General features: G+C 32.4%; 3 protein-coding genes across 3 annotated transcripts; 2 read left to right on the plus strand and 1 right to left on the minus strand.

Annotated features, from left to right (window-relative positions):
* Positions 1–6272: 6272 nt before the first annotated feature.
* Positions 6273–8518, minus strand: LOC111015573 (NAD(P)H:quinone oxidoreductase). Its single transcript, XM_022290644.2, has 3 exons — positions 8272–8518; positions 7982–8173; positions 6273–6811 (listed from the first exon to the last, which is right to left on the minus strand). Exons 1-3 carry the CDS (start codon positions 8375–8377, stop codon positions 6501–6503), a joined length of 609 nt encoding a protein of 202 aa, XP_022146336.1. The 5' UTR covers positions 8378–8518; the 3' UTR covers positions 6273–6500.
* Positions 8519–11357: 2839 nt separating this feature from the next.
* On the plus strand, positions 11358–13573 carry LOC111015571 (Transducin/WD40 repeat-like superfamily protein). Its single transcript, XM_022290642.2, has one exon. It carries the CDS (start codon positions 11434–11436, stop codon positions 12877–12879), a length of 1446 nt encoding a protein of 481 aa, XP_022146334.2. The 5' UTR covers positions 11358–11433; the 3' UTR covers positions 12880–13573.
* Positions 13574–17011: 3438 nt separating this feature from the next.
* Positions 17012–18957, plus strand: HCF153 (high chlorophyll fluorescence 153). The gene is made up of 2 exons (XM_022290636.2): positions 17012–17360; positions 18634–18957. The coding sequence occupies exons 1-2, from the start codon at positions 17052–17054 to the stop codon at positions 18760–18762; spliced, it is 438 nt and encodes a 145-aa protein (XP_022146328.1). The 5' UTR covers positions 17012–17051; the 3' UTR covers positions 18763–18957.
* The last annotated feature ends 447 nt before the right edge of the window (positions 18958–19404 follow it).

A 19404-nucleotide genomic window follows, 5' to 3' on the forward strand; every position in this document is an offset into this window, starting at 1 on the left:
ATTTTATGAAAGTGTCCATAGAAAACGTTGAAGAATATTTTCACGAAAATTATTAAAAAAGTATAATTAATAAATAAAAACACCACCACACACCTTAAAAATAAGTTTAAAATATTTATTATTAACATCATATTCTTATGTGTTATATATATATATTTCATGACACTCCTGTAATAAAATGAAAATTCAAATTATCCCTTGTGTCAAATGTGTCTCTTTTTTTTTCTTTTTTCTCCCGACTAGGCCGATTCTTATAGTTGAAGATAGATAATTGATACCTCGTCTACTCGTTAATATTCATAAAATTCCATCTCAAAATTGATTGGTAATGTGAGGATTAGCTCACTTATATTATCAATCTTTGTTAGATCTCTTATCAACGTGAGATCCTTAAAATACCTTCTCAAGATCGTTGCTTTTTTGGCTTATTGATCTTGGTCGGATCTCATTTTTTGATTGAATGTTCAGAACTTTTTGGACTCTAATAACATATCAATATTTATGGAATTCCATCCTTAACACCACCCAACTATCAATAGCTCAAACTTATAGACATATAAAAATGTCAATGAAAACATCGACACATGTCAACAGAAATTTAATATCGCGGCGGAGACTATCTTTTTGTGTGCCTCTTATCAACAAACACTTGGGGCTTTGCTGGGACCTTATTTCACGTTTTGGGGTTTTGGAAGCCAACTTTATGGATGGCAATGGCAGGTGTGTTGTGTTCCAATATAAATGGCCTTAGAGGGGACAAATTAAAACCGACTATTTTGAACTCATTATCTTCTCTTTTGTGATGTGTTTGTCTCCTCTTTGGGTGTCTGTTCCCACCCCCTTCTGTCTCTAATTTGGTAGCCAAACTCAAAAGAATTTGTAACATATATTGTTCAATCTAGCTAGGGTTTAATTTTCACAACCAATGTATGAGTTTTGGATTGGGTGAGGAACACAAGTACAAGTGTTTTTGGAGACGTTTAACTACGATGACATCGATTGATGGTGACAAATTGTAATTGCATGCTCAAAAACGATAGAATTGTATTTGAAATATTATTCTAGTTGTCCAAGTGGGTGAGTTTGAAATGACATTTGAAAGATCCGTACGTGCATCGTGAAAAAAGATAGAATTATTGTTGTAGTATTATTGGAATTGCTCAGATATATGGGGGAGTTTGAAATGATATTTGAAAGTGTGTGGAAAAATATATTGTAGTTTTTGTTATATACCAACTATATTGGAGTTAATACATTTTCAATATTTTCAATCTGTCACCATCAATCGACGATCATTTGGAGTTAATACATTTGAAATCATACATTATTGAATTCATATGAATGTATTAACTAATTAAATTTATATCTTAAACCGAACCCTTAAAAACTTTAGCCAAGAGACGAATTAAATTCATGCATAAACCCTCCAAGCACATGGTTTTGCATGCACTTTCCCATGGTTTATGCTTAACGTCAAGAGGAAACAAACAAAGAGTTAAGAGTCAAATATCTATCAACATTTCCATTGATATTTTATAAATACAAGAATTCGATATTAATTTAATATGTCACAAAAATACCACTAATATGAACATAAATATTACGTTATAATTATAAATTAAGTACCTAAACTTTGATAGGTTGAACCTCTAATTAGTTACTAAACTTTGAAAAGTTCTTATTACGTTTTTAAACGTTTGATTTTAATTTTGATAAGTCTCTATCATTAATGTGGTTATTTAAGTGTTAAGACGTAAATTGTACAATATAATTGAACTAAATGAGCGATGATTTAGCATGATGTGATATAAGAAGGAGTGACCAATAAGGTAGGACCAAAAAAGTTCAATTGACCGACGAATCAAAATATCATTTATTTGACCATGTTATTTTATCCAGTTAACCTACTTTATTATGACACATCATGTCAAATCAACTCGAATCATTGGATCAATCTGCCTACTATAATCAACATTTAAATAACAATGTCGAAGATATTAACTCGTTAAAAACTAAAATTGGAAGTTTTAAGAACAATAAACTAAATTCACAAACCATCAAATTTAAGGAGTACATCTTATATTTAGATAATAATGATTTAATTAGACTTATTTAAAATACTTATTTATTTATCCAATATATTTTAGAATTTTTATGAATCTTTTAAAGGATACCAATTATCATTTCTATAAAATTAAAACTTGGAGGTTTTGTTGATGTTAAGATCTTTTGATTAAAAAGTTAAAACTAATGAGTCATTACTAGCTGTGTTCAAAATCAGATTTGGGCAAGTGGAAGTTTTTATGTATCACAAGCTTAGCTAAATCCACAATGAAGACAAAAAGAAAATATGAATTTTTTTTTTAATTTTTAACTTTTTTTAAACAAAATTTTTAACTTTTTTCAAACACACAATTAATAAAATATACCAACAAGCCATGACCTCATTGCATTTTGATGGATTTGGTAAACCTTTTTTAATCTTTATTTTCTTCTTTTGGTAATATCTTTATGTCATGTGATTGGATTTTGTTAAGTGCATATAAGGATTCCATTCTTTTGCCAATTAAAAAAAATTAATAAAATAAATCAAATTAAAATCTAATTCATATAATTAAGATTAGTAAATATGGATGACGTGTATTATTAGGACCTTTTTCTTAATATCCAACTAATTTATACATATTAATAAAATTTCACTTTGGTTCGGTGGAGCACACACCAAAGCTTCTGGCCTAGTTGTGGTGTGAGTTTCCATATAGGGTTTTTTTTTTTTTTTGGTTAAAATTTACTACATACAATTATAAAAATTTATAAAAATAAAAATATATAGCAGCCGCTGACTACTCAGCTTTTGCGCTGCTGTTTATCGTTGGATCTTGCCAATATAGTCCAAACTTACTAAAAATAAATAAATAATACATATATAAACTTTTTATGTAAGTAAATAATTTAATCTTTTATATTTTATAATTTCAGATTGTCAATCATATTTTCTTTAAAATATTGTATAAATAAAGTATCCATAAATAAGAAGTTATTTATTTTTTATCTTTTAAAAATATTGTTTTTGTTTTAACTTCTTCAATTTTTTTTATCTTGATATCAAATATAACTAAAAAGGAAGAAAAACATTTTTAAAATTTTAATAAACTATTCTCTGAAAAATTGATCCCATAAAAATGAACTATGATTATTATAAAAAGATATATACTTAGTATTTCAATTTTCAATTTCTTTCTTCTATATTTATATAGAAAAATTAGACTAATATTAAAAAATATATCAATGTATTTAAATTTATTTTTATACGAATTTGTATTTTAGATCCGCCACTAAATGAAGCTATGTAGTAATTTTATTACATTGAAATTCGTAGAGGAGAAATTATGATGTATTAAAATAATAATTTAATTGATTTACAAATTTTTGAAATTACTTAGTAAATTTTTTCAACTCAATTTAAATGAAAGTCTCCTATAAATTATAGATATGGTGAGGAGGTGTGAAAATATAGATCCACTCAATTAAGTCTCTTTTTTTCAATAGTTGTTTTGAGAAAATTACAAAAATATTATAACAAAAATGGTAAAAATTACATATATAGAAAAGCCAATATAAAAAGTTAAAAAACATACACAAACATTGCACATTCTATGTTTAATATTTTCAGAGTACAGCTTGCTCTCTATCAGATTGTTTATATATTATATGTAATAAAAGCTAAATATATGCTTTGGTCATTAGGTATTTTTAGGTGTTTAAAGGTTTCAAATCGTCCTTTTATGTATTGAATTTTTTTCAAGTAAGTCGTTGCGATAACATAATGTTAAAAATGACGATACATGAATTTTGAGATATTAATTTTTATGTTTTCGTCAATCACGTAGGGTGAAAGCAAGAACTTGAGGACTAAAATATATAATTAAGTCGCATTTGATAACATTTTCGCTTTTTGTTTCTCGTTTTCAGTTTTATTAAGTAACTTAAAGCATTTGACAACTATTTGTGTTTTTTGTTTCTCTTTTTTTTAGAAACATTCTCAAAATTTTATAAAAATTTTGAAAACAACTCAATCAAATCAAGTTTCATGTTTCCATTTATTGGAATCTTATAATTATATTTTTCTTTATTAAAAAAGAGGAAATAGAAACAAAGCGCAAGTAGGAGCTTTGGTTCTTATTAATATTTTTTTCCTAAAAAATAATCACTATTAAAAGAGCAAGTAGGAGCTCCTCCCATCCTTACTGTTATAGAGAGTAAAAACGACCCAAAACGAGACAAGAGAGAATAAGTCCGAGGTCATCGACTGAGGGGGAATCGGCCCATAACGTAAAGGACCGACCCACGCCAAGCGACAACCCGACGTCGAGACCATCACGGCGCCAGCCTCTCGCCTTGGCCTTTGGGCCAAGGTATGATGCGGTTTCCTTCGCTCAGATCTAATTGCTAGAGGTTAAACACCCCTTGTTCGGGGCTGAGCCCAATATCGACCCTTTCCTATCGATTAACAATCGTTGGGCCTCGACAATATAAAATTAGGACTCGATCAGAAGGTACTGATGGGATCCTTCCAACAATTATAAATAGTTGTGTTGCCTAACCATAAGGTAAGGCAGTCTCCATACTAGAAAATAACTATTTCTCTACTCTCCTTACTGACTTAAGCATCGGAGCTCGTGTGACAAATGTCGCACTAGTTTGGATTGGGTTTGTTTTGCAGGTGTCCGCTCCCTTCACCATCGAATTGGTGTGTGACGAAAGGAGAACCGGAAGATTGCAATCCACGCATCAACACTTACCATTTTTTTTTTTAACTATGTATTATTTGGTATAAGAATTCAAAAGTATATTAAGTTATTTCAATTAGGTAGACACAATTTGACATTGTTATTATTATCAAGTTTTATATATGTAAGCATGTGAATTAGCATCTATATCTCTTTTGATTAATGGAAAGAATTAGTATTAAAAGACAAGTGTGTAAGACCACACTTAGAAGCTAATGACAGAAGACAATTGATTTGATGGATTAAAGTGGCAATTAGAAAAAATTTTCTTCCCAACATCATAATACGCAACAAGTATGTTGATATTCTCACAAAATAGTTTACAGATATGAACAAGAATGTCAAGTTAAAAGCTACAAATTTAAAGACCTAGATTTGCAAATTAATTATAAACATGCTTTAAGATATTAGAGTAGCAAAGAATAGGGTAAAATAATATACTTTCATTTCATGTATATCACTGATATATGTATATCACTGATATACCTAATCTGAAGTATATCACTGACATGATATACTTAACGCGAGAATTTTTCTCATTCTTTAGAAAAACTATCCATTTTAAAAGTATAACTTACTTTCAAATATTTTCGTTTGGGCTAAACCTTCGTTTTCTACTATATTTACAATTAACTATAAACATTTTGCTATATTTGTAAGCATGCTTAAATATGACTATTAACGTCAAAACCTCATTCTAATAATAATTGTAATAACAAAAATAAAATCATTTCTCATAAGAAAATGTATATCAATCCCAAACACTTTAAAGTTATTGTAATTATATATATATTTTTTAATTTGACCGTTGCAGAGTAAGAGATTAAACTATTGATCTTTAAAATGGTAATAGGTGTATCTTATCTATTAGGTTCGAGTTGACTAATAATAAAATCTATTGTTATAGTGATGTAGGCTATATTAATTACCATCATATTAAAGCATACAAATAGTAATCAATTTTCCTAGAGGAATACAATTCAAATAATAGGTGAAATTTGAACCCAACACCAATAACAAATATTGTTTAGTGTGTTTTTTTTTTAATTTTATAGTGAGCACTGATTAAGGCTATATTGTTTACTTGATAGTGGTGAATTATGTTGATAAAAAGATCTCTGGTATTAAATTAAAACATGTTTAAATTACAAATAACAACATATTAACCAATTTAATTAAGGTACGATTAAAATTTCGTGAATTCGAAAATCATCATCCCTAAATATTGTATTCAAGAAAAAAGAAAAAAACACTCAATCGTTTGACGAATGATATATGTCTTAACTGGTAAAATTATGCTTATGCTCAAGTTAATAGTAGTATTAAAACATATATAAAACAAATGTATTCTTTTTGACATGGTTGTTCATTCAACCTTCTATATCTAATCAAAGAAAAATCCAGAAAAGTTTCAAGAATAATCTAAAAGTACAAGTTCAAAGTGGAAATGAAAGAGATTGAGAGCTTAATGTCACAACATCATGGAGAATCTATTGCCCTTCTGGGCCAAACTTGGGCTTTAGTATTCTCTGAATTCTTTTAGTCCAATTGTAGAGCTTATGGAGTTTCATATCCCTCCAAGATTTCCTTCTTGAGGATCTAGAAGAGCAAAAGAAACTTAGCTAAAAAGTCATATATCCCCATATGCAAGAATGCTCTATATTACACACACATGACACAATAACATATATACTTATTGAGGCATATGGTTCAATTTATACGGGTTGGTCGGAGTCTCGAGGCAAATGCTTGCAAGGACAAGAGAAGAGCCTTCAACTTGTCCCTGATCTGGGCATCGATCAAGTCGCCGTTGGCGTCAAACTTGGGCGGGGGCTGGAATGCATTCAAGAAAAACTCGGGCTTGTTTATGAAATGAAGGTCGAGAAAAACTCCGATTTGGCGAAGATGGTACTGTGATCGTACTCCACTGGAGCCACCACTTGCACTCACCACTGCTGCTGCTTTGTCGCCCCACACGTTTGGTGGCCTTGATCCCCAGTCGAGAGCATTCTTTAATGGCGCTGATAAAACCATCACCAACAAGATCAACAACAACCCAAATTAAAATTATACTAAAAGAACCACCCCTAATTCAAAGCCTCTCTAGGAATGAGTACTTTTGTATTTGTATTATTCAACTCTAATGACTTTCAATAAACTCACGTCCCTCTAAAACATTCTTAAACTCATCCTAACTCTGATAAAAGTTTTTTTTTTTTTTAATATTCATGAGTGTTCGGATCAGTTTACGAACTAATCTCACCGCTCTACATACCCTGCAAAAATTCATAGAATATTAATCATATAGGTAAGGTGGGCACCATGATTTGGACACATTTCCTACTTTTTTTTCCTTAAAATTTACCTTAGCCCCTTTGGATCAATAGACCAAACCACGATAGTTAATTATGAAAAAAGTACTAGTAATTAGAGTAATAAATGATTACGGTTGCGAAAACTAGAGAAAGTCGAGAGTGTCAGGGAATTTTTTGAATCAAAGTAGCAAGGAGCGAATTTCATGCTCTTTTTAAATAATCATTTCTTCACACAAAATATTGGTTAAACGAATTTTATTGGCATGCATGAGAGAGTTTCAAAGATAATTGAAGAGCTAACATTATTATTTTGACCATTTGCTACTTTTTTTCGAGGTTGAATGCCCTCTTGTTGGTGGACTATTCCAATGATACATTTTAAAACAATTTCTTTTTCAGTACGTGTATTAGGAATTCGAATTCATTCTCATAAGTTCTCCCTCTAATTTTTTTTTCCCAGTAGTTATACAAATCTCTCTCATTCACACACTTTTTCTTACTAGTCCTATCTCTATGCACACAATTTCTCTCACTTTGTTGTTAAATTTTCTTGCAATGTTAATTATTTTCCTTTTAATGATTTATAATTTTTAAAAAACTTGATCGAGTAAATATTAAAAATTACTTTTAAAATTTTAAAAGAGAATCTAATATCTAAAATAAAATTGATAAATGTAGCTTTTTATTAAAACAAGATTAGGTTTACAATATTCGAAAAGAAACAGAAAAAGAAAAAAAGAAACGTTCAAATTTGATTCTCACGGTTTAAATGTTGAAAAGCAAAATCAATTAATCGAAATTTGTATTTTGTACCATTAATAATTTTTCATCAGGATGGATGTAAATTGTAAATAGTAAAGGTGAAGAGGAATATACCGGTGACGGAGTAATTATATTCCGGCGAAGCAAAGAGGATGCTATCAGCTTCCAGAATCTTCCGGCGAAAAGCCTCGACGGCCGGCGGGAATGTTCCGTCGATCTCCAAATCGGTGTTGAGCATCGGCAAGGGCGAGATGTCTACATACTCGATTTCCAAGCCCTTGATCGACTCCTCCGCAATCTCCGCCGCTAAAACCACCGCGCGACGGCGGAATCAGAGCCCTAGCGGGCGAAGAAGCGAGAAACAGAGGAAAAAGGAAAAATGAGGAGAGAGATTGGATAGTTACCAGCACGAATGAGGCCTCTGTTGTAAGAATTTTGGCGGAGAGAACCGCAGAGAGCGACGATTTTGATCGCCGGCTGCGCTCCGACCACCGTAGATAGCGCCGCCATTTGGATCGAAGAGTATTCTCTGATGAAGAAAATGAAATTTACCAGTGGTACGCTACGTGTGGCCACTGGTCACGCTCATTTTTGGATATTTAGTCATTATTTCCACAAATTTTCTTCATTCCCTATCCTGTCCTCATTAAAGCCCTTCCATTAATGAGAGGAACGCCACCCCTAGTTCAAAAAAACTTATCCAAACAGTAAGAGTTGGGTTGTGTTTGGTTAGATGAAACCTCGGATTAGATTGGATTGTGATTTTCTGGGTTAGGTCTCGAGGTCAACCCAACCTAAACCTGAATTTATGCATATATGTGTATTTTTCTTAATTATATATATGATAATATCTTTATCTTCAATGTCAACCGTGTTAATGATAGTCTTTCATCTAAGATTTTCATATTATCTTCTTTCATTTTGTATCTCAATGTCAATCATCCGTTAATTTTTAATTCTAATTCCTCATCACCGCTGTGATAATTAAAAATTAAAAATTAAAAAAAAAACAAACCGACATCCCAACCCAAAAAATATTGGGTTGGGTTGCATTGACCATCCAATTCAAACATGACGGTTCCTATATATGGTGAATCCGAAAATTCGGATCAATCCCAAAATCCCTCCTAACCCGATCCAACTCAACCCGTGAACACTCCTATCGCCTACCCACCCTGCAATTTGGGGTAAATACTCATGAACTTTCACATATCTTTTGAAAAAAATAATATTTGTCCTATTACCAAGACTATTTTAATATACTCTTGAACTTTCACAATGTTTCAAAAATACTCTTTGAACAAACATTAGTTAATATTCGGAATGGAAGGTTAACGTATTTAAGATGTGTTTGGAAGTAAAAGTAGAATAAGTAATTTTGAAAAGAAAAATTAAGCATAATTGATTTTCTAAAATCTCCTTCTAAAGTGATTTTAAGTTTTACTAAAATCAGTTTTCTAATTTACCGAACATGATCAATGGGTGGAGTGATTTTGAAAATGGTAAAAGTGATTTTGGCACACCATTAAAACGATGTGACAATTTTTATCGTTTTTAAATTGAGGATTAGGGCAACATTGGATAAACAAACTCTTTTGACAATAGAGGAATAAAACTTTTTTTTTTTTTAGAAAATAGAAGAATACTTCAAAATTGAGAATGAAATATTGTTAATTGTCACGTCGTTCTAGATTTTACCACGTTTTCCGTTCAAAATAGTAATCGATATTTACTCAGAGTATTTTGAAACGTTTATGAAAAAATTAGGGATAATATCAACATGATTTGAAATGATAGGTGTATTTTTAAAACAAGTGGCAAAGTTTAGAGGAATTTTTTATAATTTACTATTCATATAAATTTAAAATTGAGGTATATATGAACATCGATGACCAAATTAAAATATAAATTTTGATAGATGGCCAAAAAGTATCTGATATTGCAAATATGACATTTTAGGAATATTCTAGTATATTATTTACATGAAATTGCACCTAATACAAAATCATTTTCTCATGCAATTCTAAGACAGGTGTTTTGGGCAAATATCCATCAGCTTAAAACAAGGTAAATATTCTTAATCTAAGAGGAAATTCATAGGTTTGAAATTAAATCTTTCATTAATTAGCTGATTATTAGCCAAAGCGAGCATAGCTCAGCGGTAATTGGCATATACCTCCAACCAAGTGGTTGTGAGTTTGAATCCTCTCCCCAACATGTTGTATTAAAAAAAAAATAGCTGATTATTAATTATTTTTTTTTAAAGGAACACGATGTAACATTCAAATTCAAATACTATTTAAAAGTTGAATTTATTAGCATGAAAACAAAAACATTAAATAAGTATGGAAATATGATCTATATACTTGGTAGGTCTAAAATTCCCATTCAAGCTTTTTTTTGTCATTCCCTTGAAGAACCATTGCGAACCGTCCATAGTCTCGATACAACATTAAAAGGTTAGATATCTTATAAATGATTAAATTTATTTTAACTTATCACCTTAAACTTTTTGATTTATTGATAATTAATCATGTTTAACATAGCATTAGAGTAGGAAATCCTGTGTTCGAACTTATTTTCTCCTCACCATCTTTTGCCCAAGACCATCCTTGCCGATGACTTGTGATTGTTACAAAGTTTAACATGGATTTTCAAATTAGTTAAATTTGTCGGAGAAAACTTGGAGAGGTTAATTATCGCAATTAGATTAATTGCTACAAATTACAACGAGAGAGATCATTAGTCTCTAAGTGGGAATTGTTGGTAGACAAGGGAGCCTAATCATCAAATAGATTTTTATCTAAAACTTTCAAATTCTCAAGTTCCCTGCTCACTTAAGATTGAGATGAAATTGTAAAGAGTAATTCTAGTGATGTACTATCTTCCCGTACAAGAAAAACACAAACATATCATTGTCCAATTTTATACCATAACATTGCACATGATATTTCAACTCATATATTTGTACATAGATGCTCCAAATAAAACCAATGGTAACAATTACCAAGTACATCATATCAATATCAGCATTAAAATTAAGTTTCCACAATATCCCACTACCTAAATTACCTCTCTTAAACTAAATCTTGTATAAACACTATATTTGTTTAGTACCTAAACTTTTATGATTTATCTAACATGTCTTTAAACTTTAAAAAACGTCTAATTAGTTCTTCAATTTTCAAATTTGTATCAATCATATGTCCAAATCATGACGAGACGAAGTGTCAAATTAGGTGGGGATTTTGAACTTTCATCCTCATTTTGAGTTTTTTGTTTTTTCTTATGCTTGAACTTGAACCTCTTTAGGATGAGTGATCTTTTCACACATATCAAATTTAGAACATAGAATTACTTGTGAAGACAAATATGAGAACCTTGGTGCCAAGGTCCAATTGGTGATCAAAACACTAAAATAATAATAATAATAATTAAATAAATAAATAAACTTCATTCCCCAATTCCAACGCCATCAAATAAATTAAACATTTTAATAACCATAACGTCCATAGAAAAGAAGAAAGAAAAAGTTCAAAAAGGACCCCACCGATCATTCTCTTTCTATGAACAACCCAATATTCATAGCCAAACCCAAAGTATCCGTTACACCGACTTCTCATTCTTTTTTCCCCCAATTAAAAAAAAAAAACTCCCATTCTTCGTTTTCCATCACCAGATTCCCCTTTTTTCTTCACTTCTCCGCTCCCCTACCTCTCTCTAGAATGGATCGCGTTGTATCTGAAGCGGCGACGCCATTGCTGCACTCTTCAAGCTCCGACAGCAGCAGCAGCAGCAGCGACGCCGAGGCGCAGAGTCCAGCGATCTCTTGTAGATTCGATTTCGAGGACCTCAGGTTAAAATCGTACGATTATCTCTGCAAATCCCCATCTGGGTTTCACTCGTACCGGCCGCTGGCGGTTCTCTCCGGCCACATTGGGTCTGTTTCTTGCTTGGCCCTGTGTGGCGAGTTCATCCTCAGCGCGTCGCAGGGGAAGGACATAATCGTGTGGCAGCAGCCGGATTTGAGGGTTTTCACCCGATTCGGGCACGGTGAGGGCTCGGTGAAGGCGGTGGTCGCCGTCGGGAGCCGAGTTTTCACGGCCCACCAGGACGGCAAAATTAGAGTGTGGAAGGTTTCACGGCGGTCGGAGAACATTTTCCGCCTCACAAACTCGCTTCCGACGACCAAGGACTATTTGGGCAAATTCATGAAACAGAGCAATTACGTCCAAACGAGGAGGCACCACAAAATCCTCTGGATTGAACACGCCGACACCATTTCTTGCTTGGCAGTCCATAATGGGCTCATTTACTCCGGCTCTTGGGACAAAACCCTAAAAGTTTGGAGGGTTTCCGATCTGAAATGCTTAGAATCCATCAAAGCCCATGATGATGCCATTAATGGGGTTGTAGCCTGTAAAGGGGTTGTGTACTCTGCTTCTGCAGATGGGAAAATCAAAGCATGGGGAAGAAGAAAAGAAGAAAAAAAAGAAGAAGAAGAAGGAAGAGGGTATTCACATTCTTTGTTGGGGATTTTGGAGGGGCACAAGGATGTATCTGTAAATTCAGTGGTGGTTTCTGAAGATGGGAAGTGGGTATATGGGGGAAATTCAGATGGGTTCATAATGGGGTGGGAAAAAATTGGGGAATCAGTGAGATGGAAGGTGATTTGTGAGAAGAGGGCTCATAAAATGGCAGTTTTGTGTATATGTTTGATGGGGGAGTTTCTGTGTAGTGGGTCAGCTGATAAGAGCATTGGGATATGGAGAAGAGAGGCCTTTGGGAGGCTGTGTAACCTGTGGGTGATAAATGGGCATGAAGGACCAATCAGATGCTTACAGGCAGCTTCTAATGGTGTGGGAGGAGGCTTCTTGTTGTACAGTGGAAGCCTTGATAGAAGTTTGAGAGTTTGGTGGGTTCCTAAAGGTTCTTCTTCTTCTTCTTCTGCCATGGGAGGAGCTGCTGCTTCTGTTGCAGAGGATTCTGAGAAAGCTATCATCTCCTGTTGAGTCAACTCCGTGAAATCAATCGGTTCGGTTCGGCTCAGTTTCGTTTTGCAACCCTTTGTATGAAGCTCTGGTTGGTTGTTTTTGTTCAAGCCTGCATTGCTTCTGAAACTTTTTTTCTTTTCATAGATGTGAAGAATGGGAGAGAATAGGCAAAAGCATAATTGGTCTCTTTTTCTTTTTTTTTTTTATTGTGGGTCAAATTGTTTTTTCTTTTTTGAAAAAAAATCATTTTTTTTGAATTGTATATTTAGTTGGATAAAAATTTTAACCTTAAAGTTTTAGTTTTAAGTCTGAATTGAGTTTCGAACGCGAATAGAGTAGTGAAAATGAAATTAATACTCCTTTTTTTTTTAGAATTTAAAATATTTTGTTAGTTGCATTTGAGATGATTTATTGATTTTATTTTAACATTTTCAAACGAATAAAGTATTAATTTCACTACTTATTCAAATTCAAAATTTATTTTTGGCAGAAACTAAAAAAAATAAAAAGAGTTTTTTTTCTTTCTTACTTTACTTTTTTACTTCTCATAGAACTCATTTGGGTGTGCTTGATAGAAGTTTGTGGTAAATTGTGTGTACCTTTTTCTTTCTTCTGTTGTATTCTTTACATTTGTTACAAGTTGTAATTATAGAGAATAGAGTTGAGAGGGGGATTCAATGAATGAAACAGTTTGTTCTTGGTGTTGATCTAACTATTATATTGCATATTTTTTCTTTTGTTTTGACTGAATTTTTTGAAAAAAAAAACATTTAATGGAAAATCTATATGATTAGATAAAGAAGAAGGAACATGTCAAGCTTGCTTCAATAGGGGACATGGTTACCCCACCAAATATGAAGCAAGAATGAAATTCATCAAACAATGCCTCAAATCCCTACCAACTCAAATCAATAACTAAAAAGTTTAAGCTTTTTTGCCAACAAATCCTTCTAGCATCCCACTTTTTACCATGAACAACATTTTAGGTGCTAAACCGTATATGTCATGTCAGCACTCATCTTCGTTCCGACCATAAATAAAAATATGACACCTTGTTGGTAGGGATTTTGTTGTGTGTTTTGGAGTTAACTTCAATTTGGCTTTTATGATTTTACTAATTTTTAATTTGGTCACTGTGGTTTGATTGAACTTTGAAAATCGCCTCTCTCGCCAAAAAAAAACCTACATATTTTCTTTTCTTTTTTTTTTCTCGCCTAAATAGAAAATGTTGGCTCATACATAGACATATATCATGCCACATATTTTATATGATAATGGTTTGTGAGGTTAACTATATTGTATGAATCAAATTAAAATTTATAAAATTATAGGGACAAAATTGAAACCAAACCCTAGTTATAGGGTCCATTTGACACTTTTAAAGCTATAGAAATTAAATTAAAATTGAACTCAAATCATAAAAATCAAATTGATAATTTGATGTCAACCTTAGCATAGCTCAATGAGTCAATGTACATATTTCCGACCAAAAGGTCGTATTTTAACCTTTTTTTTTGTGTCTTACCAAAAATGTAGATGGGAGAATATTTCTTTTGGTAGGGTGATAAAGAGAATACAAGATTGCATGTTATTAGAGCAATCAATGCCTTGAAGAATCTTTCCTTACATGTGACATTGTGTGTCTCACAAATATTTTATGGTATTTGGTTAGTACTTTTTTTTTAATATAAAAAGGTAGTAGTAGCCTAGTAGGAGCGAGGAGATATGAGAACTTGATGTTACAACAATTAGACTTGTCATTGGATTTGACTAATGAACAAATTCTAGGAATGTTTTGATTTTTTTAATACAATATGTCAGGACGGAGATTCGAACTCACGTTATTTTCATCGAAGATAGTGCCTTAACTAATTGAGTTATATTCAAATTGACCTGAATACTTTGGAAAATGTAGATTTGATATGACTTTTGGAATAATAAAAAAGAATTTTAAAATTTGAGCGAGAGAATTTATGTAGTAAGAGAAAGATCAACGAGATAAAATGTATATGTCAACCTTAATATAGCTAACTGGTTATGATATATATCTACGGTCAAAAGGTCAGAAGTTCAAATTTCTTTCTACCACCGCATGTAATTGAGCTATAGAAGGAAAAAAATCAAGACACACTAACATAGTACTTTTATTGTCAATTCGATCATAGTTTGGTAATCAAGGCATCAATAACCTGGTCAAAGATTTGCATCTTTACTTGTACATTGTTCCATGTCTAACATATTAGAAGATTTTGACCATGAATATAATGTTTGAAGATTAAAATAGAATATTATAAGGAGTACCAAGTTAAATCATTGAAATGTTAAAAAAAAAAAACACATTTGGTATCTCTAAATTCATTGAAGTAACGATTTAGTCCCTAAACTTTAATTTATAACAATTTAGTCACTATACTATTCACAACAATTTAGTCTGGTGAAAATTTTGTTTAGATTTAATAAGGTTTCTTATACATGTAGATTGATAAATTGATGACTATATGAATTACAAATTGAATCATTATACGATAAAAATCTATGCTTAATGAGATTTTTCATAATAGGGACTAAATCTTTACAAACTAAAGTTGAGAGACTAAATTTGTCTGGACAAATTTTGTGTCTTTTAACGTTTTTTAATATTTTTTTAGTACAACAATTAAGAGATATGGGGATCAAACATTCGACCTTAAGGTAATGAGTGCGTGTCAATTACCAATAAACTATGCTCATGTTGACTCTTAAAAGAAGTGCAAGACGACTTTCTAAGTGATCATCCAACTTAGTATTACTTTAATCCAAACACGCTTAACTGTAGAGATGGTGCATTAGTACGATGGCACCCTTTGATAAATAAATTTAAAGAGAAGGCGTGGAAAGCAATTAAAATTAGGCTTGTGGAATCCGCAGCCGCAGGCGGTCAACCGACGATGGTCATTATCCATAGTGGAGGAGCGGCCTGAAACAATTCAAATTTGAAACTCTCCCCAATGGAAGCCTTCATTCATTCATTCTTCATATTTAAGCCAAGGATTTGGACCATTTTTTGGAAAGCAAAGTGGTCCTAAACCAAACAATGTTTTAATTTAGTCTCTTTCTTAACACTTTGGTATATATAATAAGTCTAACTTTTGAGGGCATGTGAGCAAAAAGTTGCCAAACTCAACCATCCACTAGCAAAGACTTGAAGTCAAGTTTGAAGAAAAAGTTGTAGCCAACTTTGAATGGTTCCATCAACTTTTTGGTAACAAAGAAAGTTGAACTATTCCTTTTGTGGATAATTGCACAACACACCCTCATAGTTTGAAATGGTAAAAATTCCTCTTCTTGTTGGAATATTATACATTTTTTTTAACATATATTCGTCAAACTGATCATATCTTTGATTGAATTTCCATTTAAAAATTCTAGTTAATATTCTAGTTCAAAGAATTGGTTACATCAGTATTCTAGGAAAAAAAAAAAAAACAATCCATGGCACTAAAGATGTGTAAACCAGTAAATTTTGAAATATCGTATGAATGGAAAGTATGGTGAAGTAAATTTGTCTCTAATTCAAAATCTCATCTTTTATTTACCTATCTGATACTTCATTGTCTCTGAGATATTTTCTATGGGAGTACCATACTCCCTTCTTACACAATAAATAAAAGAAATGGACCTCACATCATTTTTAATACAGTGCTAACATATCAAGTAGTGAAAGCAAAGGAATATAGTACTCTCATAGTATCAAATTTTTTCCAAATTTCCCCTAGATCCTAATTTAGTTTTGTGATAAAGTTGAGTGAAAACAATGTAAGGCAATTATATATATGCATATACTTAGGTGACTGTGGATCAGTGCTTATTATTTACTAACCACCGTTAAATTTTTTGATAATTAGTTGAAAGAAATGAATAAAGAGATATATTTTTTCTATTTAAAAAAAAACTGTAAAATTTTTCTCTGTGGTCAGCACCACTAATTGCTAAGTATCTAATTATTGTTTGACAAGAACATAGTTATCGACTTTTCTAAGGTTTGTCAACGTGATTATAATTTAATTGATTAAAGCATATATTTTCGACTGACTTTAATCTTATCCTTGGGTTGGGCCGCTTAGATTCAATTGGATGTGGGTAAAGAGGGTCTCATAGGGCTATGCCGATCCAATACTACGCGATGGACGATACAACTTCAGCCTTCCACCATGTCCATTCCCTTCTCAAGCGCTATGGCGAGCGCCAGGCTCCTTATCTCATTCCAAATCCGAACCTTTCCCATTCCCCCTCTCCCCGTCGCTCCTCCGCGGTTGTTCTTCAGACCCTCCACTCCCTCGCCGGCGCTCAGATTCTCCTGCGACCCCAGACCCCTGCGCCTGCGACTGCTGACCACTCGTGCCGGCGCCAGCACCAGCAGCTACATCTTCGCCTTCTCCATCCCCTTCTCTCTCATTCTCATCACTGTTCTCACCGCTCTTAAAATCGGCGATAACCTCGACAAGAAATTTCTCGAGGAGGTACTCTTATTTCTAATTTTGATCCGTTTTTGTTCGTGGGACTGAACTGAATTTTGTTGGTGATTCTGGTTGTTAGTTGCTGTTTCTTTTTCCTTACTTTTGTAGTTCAATTTTGGTTTAGATAAGACTGGTTTACTGTGAAATAAGGGTTGATGTCGTATTGAGGCTTTGTGGGTGGTGCAGATAACCTGTTTGATTAAATGTTTTACCGTGTTTAAGGTTGAATTAGCCTTCATGTTTAGAATTAGTCTCCTAACTAGTGTTAATGTTAAAACTAAAACTGCTCTAACTTATTCTTATACGAAGAGAAAGGGGAAATGGTAAGATGAAACTTCGTCAAGTAAATGTTGTACTCTCTTAAGTTAGTGGGATGAAAAGGAAAAAAAAAAAAAAAACAGGTAGAAGAAAACTAAACTCTTGCACTTAAAAATAAGATAAGAGCGGTTAGGTTTATAAGGAATGCAAACAAAGTCGTTGGCTAGGAAAGCAAAAGATCGTGGGTATATATACAAGGGACAACATCTTCATTGGAATAGGTGTTTTAGGTGAAACCAAAACCAAAGCTATGCCCAAAATGGATAATATCATGCCATCATAGAGATACTTGGGTACCATTGTTCTTAACAAAACCAATTTGTTAAACACTTACTCATTTCTTCTTCCTATCTTTTCATATTCGTACTTATTGGAAGAAAGAAAAGAAATACTTCTCATCCCATTAATACATTGCTGTAGAGTCGTAAGTTTTAGTGTCAATGGTACAATAATCCCCCCAGAAGTTGCCCTCTATGTGTATTGGTGCTCAAAAGCTTTTGTAGGTTCATGGCCATTTGATTAGATGATTGGTCACTTGGATAATCGGGTTATTGAGGGCCTCATTCCTTGCATTATATGCTCTCATGGCCCATCAGCGAGAGGCTTCGCCTACCCGAAACCCCAGCTCCGAGACACAAGAATTTTAAATTACTGTGTTTCCTACCTGAGACTTGAACCTAGAACTTTGGAAGGTAACTCCAAATATTCAAGTTGTTACCACCATGGTCACCCTTTGAGACTAAAGAATAAAATTTTCAATTCATTAAAATAGGAAGATGGCAAAAACCATATGCAGAAGCTCTTGGATGAGTTTGATCATGACACTTCACTGACATTCTTGCTTGTGATGAAAGGGATGAAAACTTGGTTCATTTTATGTATGGTGGTCTGTTTTTGAGGCAAATTGATTCCTGTAATTGAAAAACGACTCTTGAGTTTGTATTTGTTGGTGAACCAGGTTACTCTGAATGAAGCCATTATGGAAGCAGATGAGGAGAACAAAGATGATAATTCAGAAATATCCTTCGAACCAAAACCTGCTCTTCCACGAACTCGCAACCGCCCTAAAAGGGAAGCTGAGGTGTAAATAATGGCAGAGCTTTCGAAGGTGCCACAATCAGACGGTAGAGAAATGGCTCAAAGAATGCTTCCATGTATTATTATTGTATGTAAATTTTTCTTCGTAATAACATTAGTAAAAGAAAAAAAAAATTAACAATATTGTTGTATATTCTTCCAAGTTAAATAATTTTTCGCTAATATGAACATAATTCAATGATAATTGGTATCTTTTTTGTTAAAACTCAATTGGTTAAAGCGCTTATCTCTGAAAATGTGTTGTAAAAAACAAGGTTAAATTATTTTTCAGAATTGAATCACTACGTCTTCTTGTTCTTTAAAAATTATGACTATATTTTTATATTTTACTCTCAAATTTGTTTTGAAATTATAGTCCTGTTTCTAAAAAAAATCCTATAGTTTTCAAATTTGGCTAACATAAAAACTTAATTTTGAAAAAAAAAAGGCCAAAAATAAAATTACCATTAATTGTGTTATTAGAAGTTATCCAAATTATTTTTAGTATCTTAGAAAAGATGAGTATTGAAGTCTATTGAGATATGTTTGCAAACGATTGTTTTGATCTTTATACTTTTGTTGTTTTGATTTTTTTTAATACAATAGCATGTGAAGATAGGCTCAATTGATCTTTGTTAAAGTTGACACGTTT

This window comes from Momordica charantia (assembly GCF_013281855.1).
Source record: "Momordica charantia cultivar OHB3-1 chromosome 4 unlocalized genomic scaffold, Mcharantia_2.0 BLBB01000004.1, whole genome shotgun sequence".
NCBI lineage: Eukaryota > Viridiplantae > Streptophyta > Magnoliopsida > Cucurbitales > Cucurbitaceae > Momordica > Momordica charantia.

What these genes read in the sequence shown, in the direction of transcription:
- LOC111015573 (XM_022290644.2), bottom strand. Translation starts at nt 8,377, where the DNA reads ATGGCGGCGCTATCTACGGTGGTCGGAGCGCAGCCGGCGATCAAAATC. An exon ending in CAGAGGCCTCATTCGTGCTG is followed by an intron (nt 8,174 to 8,271) that starts GTAACTATCCAA and finishes CGGTGGTTTTAG; the next exon opens with CGGCGGAGATTGCGGAGGAG. An exon ending in ATATAATTACTCCGTCACCG is followed by an intron (nt 6,812 to 7,981) that starts GTATATTCCTCT and finishes TGGTTTTATCAG; the next exon opens with CGCCATTAAAGAATGCTCTC.
- LOC111015571 (XM_022290642.2), top strand. Translation starts at nt 11,434, where the DNA reads ATGAACAACCCAATATTCATAGCCAAACCCAAAGTATCCGTTACACCG.
- HCF153 (XM_022290636.2), top strand. Translation starts at nt 17,052, where the DNA reads ATGTCCATTCCCTTCTCAAGCGCTATGGCGAGCGCCAGGCTCCTTATC. An exon ending in ACAAGAAATTTCTCGAGGAG is followed by an intron (nt 17,361 to 18,633) that starts GTACTCTTATTT and finishes TTGGTGAACCAG; the next exon opens with GTTACTCTGAATGAAGCCAT.